The 14292-nt window shown below is 44.6% G+C and overlaps 1 protein-coding gene across 1 annotated transcript in view; it reads right to left on the bottom strand.

Annotated features, from left to right (window-relative positions):
* The window catches only part of KALRN (kalirin RhoGEF kinase), a 966578-nt gene extending 952969 nt beyond the window's left edge, over positions 1-13609 (bottom strand). The window contains exon 1 of the mRNA XM_027845153.1: positions 13123-13609. Coding sequence (XP_027700954.1) covers positions 13123-13195 — 73 coding nt within the window. The 5' untranslated portion in view covers positions 13196-13609. The remainder of the gene's footprint in view (positions 1-13122) is intronic.
* Positions 13610-14292: the final 683 nt, after the last annotated feature.

The raw sequence follows: 14292 nt of genomic DNA, 5'->3' as shown, positions 1-14292 counted from the left end.
TTATTTCCGTTCTTGTGAAGAAAAGCTAATTAAATATCAGTGGTTGGGACCAGGGGAAAATGAATTTATAAAATATTATTTTAATATCCCATTTCACATTCTCCTTGTGCTTAAGTAACTAAGCCTCTCTACATATCAGCTGCGTAGATACACAGTATGAATGGTCCTGTATTTCGGTTCTGCAAGGAGGGGGTGGGAGAGAGAGAGAGAGAGAGAGAGAGAGAGAGAGAGAGAGAGAGAGAGAGAGAAACTTTATAATATATCTCTCTCCTTAGATCCACACAATCATTGCTAAGGCCTACTGATTCTTCTTCCTCAGCTCTTATTAAGGACATTCTTTCCCTCCCTTCTTACCTCTCCTTTGCTAAAGAGTAGACAGTCACAGTTGCCAGTCCCTGGGGAGCGTCTTTCCTCCCCTCTTCCCCCCTCTTAACACCATTTGTCACATCCAATTAGCCATCTGCCAGGCTCTGAGGCCTCCCTCTAGGCCCACTGTCCAGCTGCCAACTCCCACTACCCCAGAACCCCTAATAGGACACCCATTGTCCCTGGGCTTGGGGGCAAGAATGCATGGGGCTGTGACTTGGGTCAACACACCCTAGCTTTCCCTGTCCTATTCTGGGGCAGGCCTGCCAAGAGCCTAAAAATTATGTCCTATGCTACACCCCATTCCGCTAAAATGTACAATATTAAAAAGCCCTGCCTTTCCTCCTCTGTAAAATGAGTGGTTTGGAGTTGGTGGCCCCTGAGGTTACTTCCACGTCTAACAGTCTATGTTTCCAGGGCTCTTCCTGGATTGGGATACACACACTAACCAGACACAACACTTAAGAGGGTAAGCCCAGGCAAAAATCCTATAGCTTCTATCGCAAAAGAGCTACTCTGTTCTTCTGTCACCCTTTTATTCTTCCCATGTTGGCTTTCATGTAATTCACCCATCAGTGATACCTGGGGCCCCAGTCTCCAAGGAATCTCCCAGAGCAAAAATGAACTTTGTCTTTTAGGGAATCTCTATCAGTTTATACAAGCCAGCACTTCTCACCTGAGTTTGCCTCTGGGACAGTGGGAAATGGCTGCTATTTAGGATTCCAAAAGAGGGAACCCACCAGAATATGCATTGTACACTTAAAATGTAAATGAATTTGAAATGATGAACCTAGAGATTTTTCAGTTGTGGTCCAAATGGATAAAGATACAGATATTTAAAAAATATATGAACATATATGTACATAATATACTATTATGTAGTATTAATATTGATACATTGTGATATAACATATCATGTTTATATTATGTATTGATTTAACTAATATTAATAATATGTTATAATATATCTTCTTAACCAGATGTGTAACTTCATTGGTCCAGGAATAAGCCAATGGGGAAACTTCCTCTCCCAACACAGATCAGTGGCTTCTCAACAACATCTAATCATAAAGAATTCTCAGACCAACCAATTGAAATTGGTTTGTTTCGAGTACTGAAAGGCTAAGACAACTTTCCCAGAGTCACACAAAAAAGTATGTGCCAGAGGCAGGAGTTGAACCTATATCTACTTGATTTTGAACCTAAGCTCTTTATCTAATGCACCAGGACTTGTTAACCTCTTTGGGGCCATGGGCCCCTTTGGCAGTCCAGCAAAGGCTATGGAGCCCTGCTCAGAGTCACATTTTTAAATGCATAAAATAAAATACATAGTATTACAAAGGAAAGCAAATATATATTAAATATAATTATCAAAATATTTTAAAAACAAGGTCATAGATCCCACATTAAGAACCCACAACTACTGAAATGAAACTCTTAGAGAGTCATTGTTTGTAGCATCAAGTCAATTAAACATCAGAACTATTAATGTGCAGTGCATTGAGGGAGACAGAAAAATGGAAAATGGCATAGATCTCACCCTCAAAGAACTTATAGTCCAGTAGGGCCATAAGACAAGTCCACCACTAACTATTGTACAAATTTAAATGCAATTAGTGCATAGAAGTCAATCAGGGAAAAAGAAATGCAAGAGGGAAAGCATTTCTAGCTTGTGGCATCAGCTGCAAGCCCTACCTATAGAACTCCATCCCCAATCTCTCTCTTCCCTATCATTTCCCTGATATATCCACCCCACCGTTCTTTCAAGCACTCATACTGTAATTCAGTATCTGAGCATCTCAGATGTCAGTGTTGCTGGGCCTTCTCACTTGAGCTGTGAGATTTTAATCAAACCAAAAGCCTGAAATAAATTTTCCCTTAGGCCTAGAACTTCCTTTCTGCCCTGCAGGCATGATGTTGCTCCACTTCAGAGGCCAGTCTGTGGCTATGGGCTATAGATATTCCCAAATTCCAGAGTCTGTCTTTTCTCCCTCCTCTGTCCCAGAGCCTAGGAGCATCAATCCCCTTGTGCCATCATTTCCTTTTAAATCAGAAAAGGAGCTCAGCAATCATCTAGAAAGAATTATAACTAGAGTGAGATGGCCAGAGTATTGTTCCAAGCACCTACACTGGGGAAGGGGATTGATCACCTTCCTCTCCACTGTAGTCCAAAACCTGCTATCTTCATACTTTCTGTTTCATGGTCCTCCACTATCTCTTACCCTGTCACTGCACAACCAAATCTGTCAAAACTGTCAGAATTTCTAGTTACAGCTCTGTATCAGCCCAATCCTTCTCAAATTAAACTTAAGTTACATTACTCTTGAGTTCTCAGGTACTCCATCTTCCTTGAAGCTTTCTATGAACCAATGAGTTGAAAGGCTTCTCTCCCCATTTACATTTTCCTGAAGCACTTTGTCCCATGACGTCTTCTGCTTTCTCATCTACCCAACCTGGTATAATACTTATCTGTGTGCCTGCCATAGCACCTCTCCCCTGACAGTTGAACACAAGATTCTTGAGGAAAGGGATTTTTGTCACTTTTTAAAAATCTTTCTATCCTCTGGACCTAGTACAATGCCTTACACACATTTCAATATTTCAAGCATCTGTGATTCCAATTAGTAGGAGTATCCCCTCCATGGCCACAGATCAAATTGCTATACCTCTATAATGTCTTAGATCAGGGGTTCTTAACCTGGGACCCATGAATTTGGATGGAGATTGAGACAGAGATAGAGATTGAGAGATAGATATATAGATATATGTGTGTATATATACATATGTGCATATATATATATATATACACACATATAATATATATACAATATATGCCTACATATTGATAACCACTTCAAAAGAATTGGTTTTCAATATGTGGGCATATATTGTATATATAATATATACACATATATAATATATATGTAATATATACCTACATATTGATAACCACTTCAAGAGAATTGGTTTTCTTTGTAATCCTATGTATTTTATTTTATGCATTTAACATGGTTATTCTGAGAAGGGAATCTACCCATAGGTTTTACCAGATTGTCAAAGGGGTCCGTGATACTAAAAAAAAAGTTAAGAAGACCCAAATGTGGAAAAATGCATTCCCCTGGAACCAACTTAGTGATAAGGTAATTTAGATAACTTGGTACTTAGATGATGAATATGAAATCCATCACCACCCGTACCCAAAGCCTTTCCAAGCTGACCTGACCAATTTGCTAGAGCTTACACATCGGATGCAAAGCCTTCAACAACTCAAAGGTGCTTCATGCCACAATAAAGAACCATAGTAGAGCTTTAGCCTTTCACCTAGTATGTGTTTAACATATTAATAGATTTGAATTGGATGAAGAAACTGAGATACAGAGAGGTAAAGGGACTTGATTCAAGTCACACAGCTAGTTAATGAAGAGATAAAGCTAGGAACCAGATCTCTTGATTCCTACTCCTAGACTTTACTCCTCCCCTTCTATATGCCTTCCAGGTTGAGTGGTTTGTGAGTCTAATTCTAGCTCCATCACCCAGGAGCATTCAGGTAGAAAGATGTTCCAAGGGCCCATATCCAGGCCACAGAAGAGCTTTTCCCCCTCAGCACTCTTGCCTACCATTCCTACAATCTCTCCCACAAAGAAGCCACATCCATCAAAATCCAGAGATTCCTTGAGGGGTTTGTCATGCAGTAATTTGATGAGTAAGTACTAAATATTCTTCAATTCAATTCAACTAACATTCATGAAGGCACTACAATTTATGAGTTGAAAGACAGCATCAGAGTCAGGAAGACATAGGTGGCAGTCCCATCTCTGGCCCATTCTGGCTATGGGATTATGGGAAAGTCACTTATCCTCCGAGTGCCCCATGTACACTCTCAGTAAGTTACAGGTGAGTCGCTGATCTGAACCAATGGAAGGAGTTTCCATGCCAGCAGTTCCCTATACTGATTGAATCATAGATGTAAAGAAACAAAAACAGTTCAAAGAACTACTACAGCCTTGGAAGGGGCTCTCTAGTTTAGTAAAATCTGCCTGTATAGATCACACAAGCCTGACCAAAGGGGACTAATGTGGCTGTTTTTATGGTAGTAGGTAAAGAATGTGATTTTGGCTAGCTTCCTTCTTGGATCAGAGTAGAGCCTGAACTCCCAAAACTGTAATAAATAATAAAAAGAGTAAACTTTACAGTTAAATAATATTGTTCTTCCAAGAATCTCAGAAAACTTACAGGGTCTGAGGGGGAAGGGCATAAGTATTTCTATAGTACTTACTATGTCAGGCACTGTGCTAAGTACTTTTTACAAATAGTATCTCATTTGATTCTCACAACAACTCTTTGAGGTAGGTGCTGTTATTATCCTCATTTTACAGTTGAGGTAAACAGAGGTTAAGTGACCTACCCAAGGTCACACAGCAAGTTAAGTGTTGAGGCTGGATTTTAATTCAGGTCTAATCTGACTCCAGGCCTAATGCTCTAACTACTGTACTATCTAGTTGCCTGTACATGAAGAAAGGGAAAAGGAAGCTATACCTTTCAGGGTAAAATAAGTAATATATGTCACAGGACACCAGAACACAAGGCAGTGTTCAACCAACCAATCAATCAATATTTATTAAATGTCTGCTTTGCACCAGTCACTATACTAGAGGCATTCAGTGATTCCAGGTGTCTCGAGAGGAGAAAGTGGGCCTGGTGACTTTGCACATCCCTCTCACTTAAATCTGATTCATTTGCATGTCATGGCATCACCTCCCTGATGTCATGGCCCTCTTCCAGAAGGAAGGACAAACAACAACAATACTAGGCATATGGGAATACAAAGACAAAAATGAAACAGTTCCTGCCCTCAAGAAGCCTACAATCTATTCTGTTAAAGTATTCAGACCATCAATACTTCCCACCTACTTAGAAGAATATAAATGATACAGGTTACCCAGGCATGCATGCCACCTATCTGCCCCCTGAGAAAATCCTCCTGGGGTTTTATGGGACAACATAAGGACCACAGATCTACCACAAATTATTGGTGACTTTGAGCAACCGACTTGACTTCTCTGATGTCACCATCTGGAAAGTGATAGGTTGGACTACCTGACACCTAAGGAGTCACCTCCAGATTCAGCATTCTATGGTTCTACATTCTCTGGGCAGTTGTCCCAGACAGCAGTGGCAGCCCTAAAGCTTTTTAACTGGCAGCTAGACACTTTGTACTGAGACCTTGGGGGCAGGAGGGGAAGAGACAAAGAGACCCCTCCCCACTCTCCACTAATAGGCTGTCGGTTGGGGGCTGTTGTCCCCCCTGTCCACAGCACAAGACCCTTGCCTACAGTACTTCCCTCTTGGCATCTCCAAATCAATCCCACCACCCTCCCAGCTGAAACTCTGTTCCTTCACTCCTTGGCAGACAGAGGATTTCAAGCACTTGTATTGATCCATCAGCCTTGTGACTGTCAATCACTTCCAAGTTGCTTAGCTGCCAGTCATTCACATACAAAGGCATGGCAGAAGGAATCTGAATGGCAGCAAATGGGAAAAGGAAAAAGAAGATAATTCATTACACCCACCTGAGGCAGGGCAGAAGTGTGGGCTCCAACCCTGCTATACAGGGTAGACCCCTCCACAGCTCAGTGACCCATGTGCCACTTGGAAGATGAATGACCTACCCAAAAGTTTACACTTTTTCTGGGGAGGGAGAAATAGTAGCATTTTGGAGACAGTCCTGTCAGAGGCACCCCACTTTTCAGTCTGGTGTTCTGCATATATTAGATACTTGATGAATATTATTGATTCTCTGCTGTTAAAGAAAATAGAGGTTAGTGCTAGTCTTTCTTAGCCTGTCCTACATCCTTGGGACCCCACAAAGAAAGAAGAAAGAGGAAGGAAATAAGCATCTTATTAAACACCTACTAAGTGTCAGCTTTACAAATATATCATTTGATCCTCACAACTCTGAGATGTAGGGGTTCTTATAATCCCCACTTTAGAGTTGAGGAAACTGAGGCAGACAGAAGTTAAGTGACTTGCCCAGTATCACATAGCTAGTATATGTTTGAGGCAGGATTTGAACTCAGGTCCTTCTGATTCCAATACTAGTACTCTCCCTGCTGCATCACCTTGCATTTACCACAGAGAATGGAGTCAGAGGGCTCCCTTTCATTTTTTTCAGGAAGAGGGGAGCATGGAAAGGTATCCAAAACCTATGTGTTCATGAATTCTTGGAGGTTCTCGTGTTGAAATTTCCTCCACTAGTGCAGATTCACAACTTTGTCTGTAACTTCCAGTCTTAGCGTGTTGCCTGGAACACTGAGCAACCTACCCACTGTCATACATGTAGTATGTGTCACTGGGAGGACGTAAACCCAGATCTTATTGAACCTGAAGTTGGCCCTCTATTCATTAGCTATGCTATCTCTCCCCCTCTCGCCAGAAGTTCTCAGACAAAAACTAGATGACCACTTTTGAGTCTGAGAGGCAGCATGGGGTAGTGGATAGGGCACTGGATTTGAAGTCAGGAAGACCTGGATTTAAATCCCACCTCAGACACTTACTAGCTGTGCGACCCTGAGCAAAGCACTCAATTTCTCTTTGCCTCAGTTTCCTCATATGAAAAAATGAAGACAATTAGATTTCTAAGGTCCCTTTCAGCTCTAAATCCATGGTCCTATGTTGAAAAGGGGATTCTTGCCCAGATGTGGATTGAATGAGATTCCTAGTAATATTCTGAGATGTGGCCAGGCAAGTGCTATCCTCTCCTTCAGCCTAAAGCACCACATTTGATCTTAGCCCAGCCTCTCACCCCAGACAGAAAGTCCCACCTACAACATCCCAGACAGGTGGTTATACAGCCTTTGCTTGAATATTTGTTCATTCACAGAACTGCAGGCTCCAAGGAGCAAAGGTAATCTGAATGGCCATTTAAACTAGCCTCTATGCAGGGTCAAATTTACCGTACCTCCCAGCTCCCTGAATTCATCTGTCCTGGTGTATTTGTTTTGGTTTTGGGGGTTTTTTTGTTTTGTTTTGTTTTGTTTTGGTAAGGTAATTGGGGTTAAGTGACTTGCCCAGGATCACACAGCTAGTGTCAAGTGTCTGGTCTGAGGCTGGATTTGAACTCAGGTTCTCCTGACTCAAAGGTCGGAGCTCTATCCACTGTGCCATCTAGCTTCTCCAATAAATTGTATTTGTTCATATGCAGAGACCAGGGAGGCTTTTCGTGCCCCTAGTCTGCATTCCTCCTGCTGTGGCCTCAACCTATCTTGTTCCCTTCTAAAGCCAGGTCACCATCTTCTGAACAAACCACATCCCCTCATTTCCCCAAAGTTCTGTCTGCAGTAGATGGAAAGGAAAGGGGTAATAACAGCTACTCCCTTTCAGATCTTAGTGATTTCAAAATAATGATATGTTACAGATAGATGGCAATTAACAGTTTACAAAGCATTTCTCTATCTGTCCCCTCACTTGAGCTTCACACCAGCTCTGTAAGGTAAGCAAGGGCTGCTGTTATTTTCTTCATTTGTTTGTACAGGTAACAAAACTGACACTTCACAGAGGTTAAGAGACTTTCCTGAGATGACATAAATAGTAAACAGGGAGAGTAGGATCCAAAGCTAGGCTGCCAAGCTCAGTGCCATTTCCCCTACACAGGCTGCCTTTTCATTTGGGTCTAACTGTAAGTGTATAAATGATTGATACAGGCTTCATGAAGCACCTTTCCTATGAACTGCCTTGAAGATGCTTAGTCCAACTACTGTTATCCTCATCTTACAGAAAGGTAAAGTAAGGCTTAGAAAAGTCCAATCAATAATTTTCCCAAGGTACCACAAGAAAGCAGCTAGGCTTCAAACTCACTGTATTGTTCTGCCTCTCAAAAGAGGTGACAGAAATATTTGAATAACCCCATGCCTTATGACAGAATCACAAGGCCTTTTGTGCATGAATTCCAAAGGCTTCTTCTCTAAGGAATATGACCCAATCCCAAACTTTCACTCTGCCTAGGGGAATTTCTATTGGATATGCAGGGATGGAAGACAGGAACATGTAAAAACACTACATTCAAGATTTTAAGTTTACATTCTGAAACATGAAAAATAAATATCAAAAAGGCTCCCTTTCAGGGAACTAAGTGGCACAATGGATAGAGCATTGACCCTGGAGTCAGGAGGATCTGAGTTCAAATCCGGCCTCAGACGCTTACTAGCTAAGTGACCCTGGGCAAATCATTTAGCCCAGATTGCCTTTTTAAAAAAAAAAGGCTCCCATTATTTGTGACAAACAAAGCTAGGGAGGAGTCCTCTTTCTTCTGTGCCACCCCCCTCCCTCCCAATCCTTGAACAGTATTTACTTATTACTCAGTGTTACATCCCTCTCTGATTTCTGTTGTTATTCTGGGATCTCCTTTTTCTGTGGCAAAGACACGACTCACTGCTGTTTCACCTACCCTGACCAGTGGTCCCCTGGTAGGAGGAGGGTGAGGAGTGAGAAGAGGAATTCAATTTAACAAGTATTCCTTGAGCAGCTGGCATCAGCTATGCATGAAGGGGCTATAAAAACATGGTCTCTGCCCTCAAGGAGCTTAGGATCCCACTGAGGAGATGAGATACATCTACTTGAAAAGCTAAAATAAAAACACAAAAAATACTAATGACAGATCTTTTATTGTCCTCCTCCTGCCTCTCTGATAATTCTTTCTCTGCATCCTGTGATGGTGCCTCATCCTCTTTCCACTACATTAACTGTGGATCCTTTCTCCCCTGCCCACTTTAATAGGGCCTCGACTGCCTTTCTGATCACTTTATTCTGGTTTTAGCACTTTATTTTTCTCTATTGTATGTTTTAGTTACTCTTTACTAATAAGTATATCTAGGCTAAAGACCTTATCATATTTATTTTGTAAACAACATAGCACCTGGTAGGTGGCTGGGTACATATTGGTGCCCTCCTCTCAAGAAATACCTATGGATTATCTGTTTTTCTCTCTTGCCCATCCCCACTAATTTAAAAAAAAACTATTCTGACACACCTCCCTTAAACTAGAAACAAATGACATATAGGAAAATGCTCTGCAGAGATCCATCCATTTTAACAAGGCCATGGGCTGAGATGGCTGAGGATGGGGAGGGAATTGATAAAGAGTCCTAAGATTGGATCCATCACCTTGGATCAGCAGAGCATCCTCACTAGAATGGGAAGGAAGGGGGAAGAAGGAGAGCTTAAATAATAGGACTGAAGGAGAAATAAGTGTTCCCCTCAAAGTTAGAGATGTGTAGCCCTGCCATGTACAGGTGGCAGTCAGGGTATATACATGGGCCTGTGAGTAACCATCTAAGCAATTATCACAGGATAAGTACCCCAAAAAGTTAGCCCTGTTGCTATGGATTCAAAAACATTTTGGGGGGTAACAAGAATAAAAACTAAACACCGTTCAATTATAATAACCAAACTTGGCCTCAGAGAGGAGATATGGATTAAATGTATCTCTTGCTTCTTTTCAGAGGTGAAGGACTATGGATATAGAATCTGGCTTCACTGACGCTTTGACTAGTTTTCTTTCTCTTGCTTTTTTGTTCTTTATCACAAGGGATTGCTCTCTGGGGAGCAAAGAGAGGAAAGATATATTTGGAAATGAAGGTGATGTAAAATCAAAAGATATCAATAAAAATTTTAATTAGTTACAAGAATGTTTGAGGATTTCTTTTGATCTTGCATTTGGAAACAACTTAAAACAGACCTATTGTATGAGGTGATGTACAAAGTGCCTCAGGGTCATAGGATCATAGACCTAGAGCTGAAAAGGACCTTAGAGGACATCTAGTCCAACCCCATCATTTTATAGATGAGGAAACTGAGTGGTTAAGTAACTTGCCCAGGTATGCAGGCAAGGGTGAATTTCCTATGCACAAGGATGGTGATCAGCCTTGAGATGATGACAGAACAGTTGTGGGGGGGGCGGGGGTGAAGCATACATAGAGGGCAAGTCTTAAACAAAGTCAGCCACAGACAGAATTCACTTTCCCCTAACCTTCCTCTTGAGCTGCAGTTCTTTGCCTCATTTATGCTTTAAGTATTTACTCCTTCCTTGACTACTTCCAAATATAAGTCAAAGCCAGGCTTCCCAAAAGGGATTAAGAGGAAAAGTCACATAGGGACTTCATTAACTGAATCTAACCCCAGGCTGCTGTTTACTGTGATCTGAGCAGGACCAGTCTCACTAAACTGTAGCCTGCATGATATGATCTGAAGAACCCCAGGAAAGGTGAAACATTAAACCATTATTAACCATTATTACCTTTAACATGATGTCAGTTACTTTATTGGGGATTAAGAGAGCTCTGAAGGAAAAATTGCTGGATGACTGACTGGCCTCCTAAATAAACAAGTGAATATTAATGACTGAGAAGAGAACTACATAGATAGATCTGGAGCATGAGACCCTGGGGGTTCTATGAGCATGAGATCCCTAGATGAGTTTGTTGTGGGGTGGAGGTTGGGAGAAAGACTAGAAGTCCAAAAAGAAGGGCTCAGAGGTGTAAACTATCTTTCCTCACTTCACAATTTGCCTTGGACCTGAGAAAGGAAGAAGGGGAGGGATCTCTGGGGAGGCACTCCGAGCAGATGAAGCCTTCCCTCCCTCAGATTCCACACAGGTCAGCTTTCCTGCTCCTTTTTAGAATTCATGCTTGCTTGGGGGATGGGGAGAGTAGAGTTTGAGGGAAGAGAGAGACTTCACCCTGGGAAGCAGACTTAAATGGAGGAGAATCTCATCTCTTTCATCTGGGTCTGGGGATCTATCAGAATATGAGGGGGTTCCTGGTTGCGTATGCTCTTGCTCAGTCACAAAACATATGGGTGGTCACTGCCTCCAAAGTCACATGGTCTAATGACAATTCTCCCACCTCCTTCCCAAATGATGACCCAGGGGGCAAAGCAAGGCAGTTTGGAAACAGATGTACAAGCAGAGAGTGTTCAGAGCCAAGCTGACCTCATGACCCTGCTTGTCCATGCCCCCTAAGTCAAGTCTCTTGGGGGAAAGTTAGATCCTTAGGGCTACCATTACTTAGTAAACTCTGTGATAAAATTTTCAGATGAAGTAGTTCTAGATACAGAGAAGATAGATAATTGTAAATGAAGAGACTGGTTACAGATACACAGAAGCTAAACATACAGGAGAGACTGAACCCCCCTAATTATCTATCTCTTTCTCTCCTCTCAAATATATATATATATATATGTGTGTGTGTATCTATATGCATACCACATATTAGAGAAAGAGAGTGAGAGAGAGAGAGAGAGAGAGAGAGAGAGAGAGAGAGAGAGAGGTCTACAGGTGGAGGGAAGACAGCGTTATAAATATATAGAAATGTATGGTGTAGAGGCCTCTAAAGGCACCTGGGCCCACTGACATGATGGATGTAGGGAATGCATATGTGAAATGCACAGATGACTATATACATACATACATATATACATATATTTTATATACATATATTTTATATACATATGCACACATATATTATTTGTATACACATATACATATATACACATATGTGTACATATATGGATGGAGTTGTGGAAATGAAAGAACCTAAGGAGTGTTACCTTCCCCTGATTTCGAATCATCATCCCTCCCCAGGCTGCCAGGAGAAAGCAAAGATTCGGTCCCCACGGTGGTGGGAGGTGGGGATGCTAACTCTGACTTCCAGGAATGAGCTGAGATTGTTACGAAATGCCCTCCACCTGCTAGTGCTAATTCTGCATTCCCATTAAAGGAGGAGAGAAAGAGGTGAGAACAGAGGCGTGCTCCGCCCCGCTGCTCCTTGGCCAAGGCTCCCCACTGAAGTCTGAGTCTCTGGCTCCATCCAGACACCAGCTAGTGCCAGTTCTCTCCTCTTGCAAGTAGTGCTGGCTATCAGTTCCCAGCAGTGAGATCGTGACTCACAGATCTCAGCTCTGATTCTCAGCCTCCTGATTTTCAGAGATTCCCAGCTCCTGTTTTGCCTCTCCCGGCTCCTAATCTTCTTTGAATTCCAGTTACTTGCCCCTTTCTGGAAGCCCCCAGCCCCGAGCCCTCCTCTCTCTCTCTCTCTCTTTCTCAATGTGGATCCACCGCTTTACTAGCCAACTGCCCTTAGTGACTGTCGCTGAAGAAGTGGCAAGCAGAAGGGATGGAGGAATGGGAAGGAGTACAGGAGGAGGTCGGGGGCGGGTAAGATCTGTGCCTGTAGGAGCTGCACGCTACCAAGTGAGGCAACATCGCCCCATCTCCCTGCGCCTGGGAAGGCAGCTGGAGTGGACAGACCTCCAGCTCCCCACCTCCACTCCTCCCCTTCCCCCCCTTTACACATATAGAAACACACACATATATACACACAGGCACACACGCGCGCAAATGGGGTTTAATATTGAGAGGCATGAGTGGGCAAGGGAAAAGAGAGTGAGCCCAGCATCCTGCCCACAAGCCCCCACCCCTACCAAAGCTCCAGCAGTGTCTCGGACTTTGATATAACAGAAATCACGGTAACTATAACCCAGACAACGAGTGGTAGAGCAGGAGGGTGGGGGCTGGGGGGGGAAGGGGGAAACAGAAGAGAAATAGGGTTTGGAGGGGGAGGGGAAGAGACTCCCCCCTTTCGGCGCAGCTCCCCTCCTTTTCCAAACTTGTAGGCAATGCTGCCCCCAGCAAAGCAACCCAAAGCCTCAAAGGAAGGCTTCCTCTCGTCCCCACCCACCCCCATTGCCCCCTTCCAATCTTACCTGTCCGGAAAAACGCATCCACGTCCGAGTCGGCTGCTCCTCCTTCCTCCGCTGCCCCCTCCGGGGGATTCATGACTGGGGAGGGGGCTTTGCGGACAGCCCCCGGGAGGTGAAACGGAGGGCCGGCGTCTCGTCTCCTCCGTGGGGGCGGGGGCGGGGGCGGCGGAGACCCGGTGCCCAGAAGCTGAGGCGATCAGATCCTAAGGAATTGGGGTTTCGAGGGCGGGCAGGCGCGGGATGGGGGCAGCGGAGCCGGAGGAGATGATGCACAGCTTCAAGCAGAGGCTCGGGGAGGGCTGGGGGAGCCTTCTGCTGGCTCCCCCATGGTAGCCAGTTCCCTCCACCGGGCTGCTTGCCTCCTCTCTGGCTCAGGGACAGGGGTCCAAGATGCCTCAGCCTCCAGCTCTCCTCCTACAGCAGCAGCAGCTGGTCCTCCTTCTCTCCCGTCTGCCTGTCTCTATTGTTCAGCCCTGCTCCGTTCTCTCCTCTTTATTTTTCCTCCTCCTCCTCCCTCCCTCCCCCCCCCTCCCTCTCCCCCTCTCTCTCTCTGGCGCTCTCCCCCTCTCTCTCTCTCTCTCTCTCTCTCTCTCCCTCCCTCGCTCGCCTGCTCGCTCTTTAGCTCCCTCCCTCCTGCTCTGGCTGGGTCCCTCCTCCCTCCTCTCTCCTCCTCCTTTCTCCCTCCTCCCTCTTCCTCCTCCTCCTCTTCCTCCTCCTCCTCCTCCTGCCCCTGCTCCTCCTCCGGCTCCTGATCTTGCTCCCTCAACTCAGTGCCAACAATGCCCCGAGCTGTTAGCTGCGGGCTGCGCCCGCCAGTGCAGGGGGTCGGGACCTGCCCTGGGCCGGCTCCCTCTCGACTCCGGGAAATGCTTGCTCCGCTTTGCCCCTGCCTGCCCAGAGTCCAGCCGGCCGCTGCACCGGGAGAAGCTACAGGAGGAACGAGACAAGAGCACAGCCCCGAGCTATTGTTTGTGGCTGTGCTAGGCCAGCTTCCTGAGCCCCGCAGGAAAAGCCCTAGCGAAGGAAGCATCCGAGCGAAGGGGGGCGGGGCACGGTCCAGGGGAGCTGGGGCCTGGGGTGCGCCAGAGTCGGGATTGGGTGGGTTGGGGTGGGGGTGTCTTTTGCAGTGGGTAAAGGGAATGTGTTTCTTCTTTTTCCTCCTGCTCCTCGCTC

This window comes from Vombatus ursinus, unplaced genomic scaffold, assembly GCF_900497805.2.
Source record: "Vombatus ursinus unplaced genomic scaffold, bare-nosed wombat genome assembly UNPS02014959.1, whole genome shotgun sequence".
Lineage (NCBI taxonomy): Eukaryota > Metazoa > Chordata > Mammalia > Diprotodontia > Vombatidae > Vombatus > Vombatus ursinus.
The sequence above is the reverse complement of the archived record's forward strand: the minus strand, read 5'-3'. Positions and strand labels throughout refer to the sequence as shown.